Here is a 6271-nt window from a genome sequence, read left to right as displayed (position 1 = left end):
CCGTCTCAAAAAAAAAAAAAAAAAAAAAAAAAGAAAGTTACATGTTGCTTATCTTTGCTGGGAAACTCCTTAGAAATGTTATATTGGGGATGGGGGTGGTAAATGCGTCATTAATTACTTTTCACATTCTGAATATCTTGAGAAAAGTGAAGCAAAATGGAAAAAGAAATTGACATTTGTTCACTATTGAATGCAAATGACCAGGAAATTTGGTTCTGTATAATATTCATGTTACTATTAATACTATTAAATAACAATGTTAAAGAATTTACTTGATACAAACATCAAATTAGTGATACCAAATAACAATTCAATCAACTTAATTATTAAATAATATCAATCATGTTAAAATTGTTATTAATAATTTGAAGTTAATATAATTAATAACAATATAGTGACAATATTTCTCTAGAGGGTACTAAAAGGCTTTTCCAGATTCACATTCACTCATTGAAAGTAAGAAGTCCATCCTGGCTAACACGGTGAAACCCCATCTCTACTAAAAAATACAAAAAACTAGCCGGGTGAGGTGGCGGGCGCCTGTAGTCCCAGCTACTCGGGAGGCTGAGGCAGGAGAATGGTGTAAACCCGGGAGGCGGAGCTTGCAGTGAGCTGAGATCTGGCCACTGCACTCCAGTCCGGGCGACAGAGTGAGACTCCACCTCAAAAAAAAAAAAAAAAAAAAAAAAAAAAAAAAAAGAAAGTAAGAAGGAAGACAAATGACTATGTTTGTTTTGGTTTTGCTGCTAAGAAAGGAGACCTCTCTTTTGCCTGGGAAGGGGGTCCCTGTCCTTTCCTGAAATCCTTGGGAAAAGGTCATTGCAGTGGGAAGAACCAGATGACGATTTCACTCCATGCACCTCTGGTTATTTTAGCGTCAGCAGAGTCAGGAGCGAAGGGGGAAGTAATGAACATCAGTTCCTCTTTATATATGATTTACGTAATCCTCACAACAGGCCTGTGAGATAGATGCTGTGAACAAGGAATCTGGGGCTCAGGACTGTCACACGCTGGATCACAGCTGCTGTCAGAACCAAGCAGGAAACCCCCGTGAACCATCTGACCGCACAGCTCTATCTCACTCGTGGCCCTGCATCAGGCTTTCACAGGCCTGGTAATTACAGGACTCAAATATTTGAATTATTCAAGCAAACGACATTAGAAGGTGAATGGTATTGTTATACTGCATTTTGAATGGCTGAGTTTGAATAATTGAATTATATAAAATTTGAATTAAATTTGAATAGTCATATACATATGGACACCTGCTAGGAATAGGGGATGCAGGAGGAAGCAAGGCTGGCTGAGCCCTGGCCTTGGGTGCTGACATCCCAGAGGGCAGAGATGGTCACCAAGCCACCACCCCTGCAGAAGCTGTGAGTGCTCTGAGGGCCACATGCAGGGTGGGTGCGGAGAGGAGCTCCCGAGAGGCGTCTCTGAGGAGGGTCACTGGTGCTGAGGCGAGAAAGGATGAAAGACCCAGCAGGGGACAGCAGCGTAACGGGAGGGGAGCCGAGCTGGGAGGCAAGGCCTGTCTGGAAGTCTCCGAACCACAGGGAAGGGTGAACCTTGAAGAGCTCAGCCTGCTTCCCAAAGGAACACTCATCCTTGGTTCTTCGTTCCTCTCAGGTAAAGATTCAGAAATACTGAGGAGTCCACGGGGGCTGCGGAGGAGCCTGGTAAGGCGGCCTCCACTCTCGGGTGAGGGCAGTGATGGAGGCTCACGTTAAAGGGGGTTTGGAGAGGCCTGGGCTGGGCACAGTGGGGCGACGCCTGCCGTTGGAATGATCTTTCATGGGGCAGGATCAGGCCTTGTATTTGTTTGACTGAGCAGCACACACCAGACATACTGCAAAACGACAGCAGACCAACACATGCTGGCCTGGGCCAATCGTTAACTTCCCTGAGCTTTATTTCACCTGCCCACGTGGTGGCAAATGACAACCCTACTGCACAGCTCCCAGAACCGAGGACAGGCTGGCCTGAAGAAGCCGAATGCTCAGAGTTTAACAAAGTTTGTGCACCCAGGATTAATTCAAGGCTGGGGACCGGGACCGGGGAGAGAGGTGATTACAGCATGGACAAGGATCAGCCTGTGAGCAGAGTCTCTTGTCTCAGCAAGGACACAAGGGCGATTTTCACTGTCGTCAACTTGATCATCATCTTGAACTTAATAAAAGTAATTTTAAAATTAAAAAAAAACCTGTTATTTCCATTATCTCATCACTGTCAAGTTTTATTAGTCACTTTATAGAATGTTAGATGCCAAAATAATCAGATATAGAATCAAATAATTCTATAATTTTTAAATGTACAATAAACTATTGTTGATTACAATGACCCTGTTGTGATATAATTTTTAAAATTTTTTGTAGAGGAAAGGTCTCCCTATTGTTGCCCAGTCTGGTCTCAAATTCCTGACCTCAAGCTGGCCTCCTGCCTCAGTCTCCCAAAGTGCTGGGATTATAGACATGAACTACCACACCCAGCCTGAACAATTTTTAAATAGTTGCTTCATTAAAAAAAAAAAAAAAAAACTGAACTAAAACAAGAGAAGTCTCCTCCTCCACAAAATAAATTCCACATCCATTAAAGAGCAGCCAAGAGTAACACTCACTTTTCATAGGTTTGAAGTGCCTGTTCCACTTTTTGCTTGTAGATACTGAGTTTGGCTCCTTGGGGGTTAATTAATGTCATCTTATTTGTGTTGTTGCACACATGTGCCAGAGGGAACACCTACATGTCAATGGCAAAGGAAAGTGTCACTTGATAGATTAACACGTGCCTTCGAAAATATATCTACATAGCTGTACAATATCTTTTCTCTGACTATAAAGTCAATATACAGTAAGTGTAGACAATTAGAAAACAGTAAATCGCAGAGAAAAAGAATCAGAGATATCATTGCTAACCTTTACCTTTCAATGTTTAAAACTATATATTTCAGAAATCACCACTACCACCACATACACACATGCACACACACACACACATACACACACACACACCCCTTAAACAACAACAACCAAAACTTTTCAGGAGACTTTAATCAGAATGGAGTTTCACTCTTGTAGCCCAGGCTGGAGTGCAATGGTGTGATCTCTGATAAGAGATTCTTATACATGTCAAAGAATGCTTAGTGACCAATAAATGAGGCTTCTTTTCGAGTTCTTTCTCTCTGCACCTGGTACTTCTGGGTTTTGGGATATCTTTGATTTCACGCCACGCAGCTCCGGTGAGGAAAGACGGTAAATGTATTGGTTTGGTGGAACTTCAAATTCTGGTCTCCTTCCCCAGTTTTGGGGGGACCCTTTCAATTTCAAAGTCCACTGTTAGCTTCTCCGTGTATTCTAGCCAAGATTTACAGCTGTATTCAAAGGGAGACACAGGGTGACGGATGCTTCCCTCATCTCCTCTAGAACTGAAACCCTACTTCAATCTTTTTTCAAATTCCTCTGTAATCTTAACAGTAACTGTAACTTTATGTTTACCTATTTGCATATGACCTACCTCTCTCTATCAGAATGTAAGTTCCATAAGACAAGAAATTTTGTGTTATTCACTTCTGTATTCCTATCACTTAGAATAGCACCTGGCACACAGTGTGCCCTCAACAAATGTTTGTTGATAAAGGAATAAATGCATGTTCCCAAAAGGTATACTCCATATATTAATATTTTTAAAAAATGCAAAAAAGCCTAACAGGACAATGCCAAGTTATACTACCTTGGTTTCAAATGAGTCCACCCACGAGGAGCATGTGAGCATTTCAGAAACGCGGGGAACTATTTTTAAGAAGTAAATTTTAAATTTTAATCGAGGTGACATAGTTTATGCTTTTATGTTTCCCCTTGCCTCCAAAATGATACAATAATGTTGTTGTTGTTGCTATGTTTAAGAAAATAATACAAAGAAGGAAGGAAGGAGAGAAAGAAAGAAAAAGGAAGGAAGGAAGAAAGGAAGGAAGGAAGGAAGGAAAGAAAAAGAAAGAAAGAAAGAAAAAGAAAGAAAGAAAAAGAAAGAAAGAAAAGAAAACAAAGAAGAAAGAAAGAAAACAAAAGAGAGAAAGAGAAGGACACATGCTGATAGATTTCTAGAGACAAAAAGCTGAGCAGAAATGTAAACATATGAGCAGGGCTGAAGCTGTGGGCTTGTTAAGCTGTGCGTCCAAAGATGGCAGGGCAGTGGGAGTTCAACTTCTGGAAAGCTAGTGGGACTAGGAGCGTTCTGAAAAGCAAAGGCCTATGTCAGGCTCAATGCCTGACGTCAGCACTGGTATGAGGGTCTCTCACCCCTGAAAGCAGGTCCTGCCTAGGGAGAGAGGACACTGATGCAGCCTCACAATCAAGACCTAAATCAAGGCACTCTTTGAATCTGTGGTATCTACAACATCACCATGGAACAAGAGCTGAAAATGCCCATGAGGGTCGGAGAATGGATCAAGGGGACAGATTTAGGCAACTGCCAAATAGAAGGAGAAAGAGAAAAGGCAGATTTTTAAAGAATCTTGTGAAAATGAGCCAACATACTAGAATTCCCAAGTACACACCAAAAAATGCCAAAATCATAGCTGAGCAAATTAACAATCAGAATGTCAATTCACATGATAACAAATTAATTTTATGAACCATCTAACAATGACTTTAAATTAATTATGATTAAAATTGTTTATTTATTATTAGGTTGTTCAAAGATGTTACAGTCATATAAAAGTACAAAAACTTACTAAAGTGCCATAAGAAGAAATGGATGGGAAAAAAAAAAACAAGAAAAAAAATTTATCTTAGAAGAAAAGACATCGTAATTGAAATAAAATAATCTTAACAGAATAAATTCTAGGCTAGACAAAATTTTAAAAAAAAGAACTGGTGAAGTGGGTGATAGTACTGAAGACTTTCCCCAGAATATAGCACAGAGAGACAAAAATAATATAGATAACTAGTTGATGATTGAGAAACTTCAATATATATTAATAGACATTTTAAAAGAATAGAATAGAAGGATGGTTAGATAATCAGCATTTGAAACCACACTAGCTGAGTTTTCTAGAGTTTAATAGAAGAAATAAGTCCTCAGATCAAAAATCAGCCCACAACAAAAGACTAAAAATAAATCCACACACAGACATGTCATCATAAGACTGCAGCATACGGAATCTAAAAGAAAATCTTAAAAGCAACTCAAACAATACAGACTGTATAGAGGAGTAGTATATATATCAGATAATAGACATGTGAAAAGAATATCTTTATTTCCTAAGGGGAATTTACAGTTAACAGAGACCTTTATATCCAGCTAAACTATCACTCAACAGCGAAGAGAAAACTAAAGGTGCTTTTTAGATATAAAGAGACATACAGCTGAAAATGTTAAAAAATTTAACTCTTCAAAGTTTAAAAAGATTACTGTATATGTTCTAAAGGCAAAAGTGAAACTCTAAATCACAGTGATAAGATTTTTGGGGGAAAGGTTTTTAGTGACTAATTAAAAGGTATTAAAATCCCCCATTGTGTTTGGGAGGAGAATAAAACTACAGAATACCTTGAGACTCAGTTTAAAAAATTGTTGGCCAGGCGCAGCGGCTCACACTTGTAATCCCAGCACTTTGGGAGGCTGAGGCAGGTGGATCACTTGAGGTCAGGAGTTCAAGACCAGCCTGGCCAACGTGGTGAAACCCTGTCTCTACTAAAAATACAAAAATTAGCTGGGGGAGGTGGCAGGTGCCTATAATCCAAGCTACACGGGAGGCTGAGGCAGGAGAATCGCTTAAACCCAGGAGGTGGAGGTTTCAGTGAGCCAAGATCATGCCACTGCACTCCAGCCTGGGTGACAGTGCAAGACTCTGTCTCAAAAAAAAAAAAAAAAAATTGTCGTGTACATTAAAACTTTTTAAATGATCACTAAAGGAATAAAAATACAATTTACTGCTTCCACACAAGCTGTCGGGGGGCGGAGAAGAGGGAATATAGACAGCTTTATCCAACAAAAGGCAGGAAAGAAGAAAATTGACATTTAACAGAAAGCATAAAAAATAAGAGGTCAAAAAAAGTTCAAATATATTCGTATTCACAAAAAATGGTATTGCACTTAATGGAAAAATAGAGGAGAAAAATAAATCAAGATAGATAAAATCTCAAAAACATAATGTTAAAACAAATAGTAAGTTTCATAATGGTGCTTCCAATGTAATACCATTTCTATAAAGTTTTAAACCTGTAGGACAATGTTTCAGTGCTTTTGTATTAAGAATATTAAAATAGGCTGGGCGTGG

At 39.3% G+C, this 6271-nt stretch overlaps 1 protein-coding gene across 1 annotated transcript in view; it reads right to left on the bottom strand.

The window, feature by feature from the left end:
* The window catches only part of VWA3B (von Willebrand factor A domain containing 3B), a 254456-nt gene that overhangs the window by 60703 nt on the left and 187482 nt on the right, over window positions 1-6271 (bottom strand). Inside the window, 1 exon segment of the mRNA XM_011956652.1 lies at window positions 2618-2736. Coding sequence (XP_011812042.1) covers window positions 2618-2736 — 119 coding nt within the window.

The sequence above is a fragment of the Colobus angolensis genome, unplaced genomic scaffold (genome assembly GCF_000951035.1).
Source record: "Colobus angolensis palliatus isolate OR3802 unplaced genomic scaffold, Cang.pa_1.0 Scaffold42, whole genome shotgun sequence".
Taxonomy (NCBI): domain Eukaryota; kingdom Metazoa; phylum Chordata; class Mammalia; order Primates; family Cercopithecidae; genus Colobus; species Colobus angolensis.
Note: the sequence above shows the minus strand (reverse complement) of the source record. Positions and strands in the feature narration are given on the sequence as shown.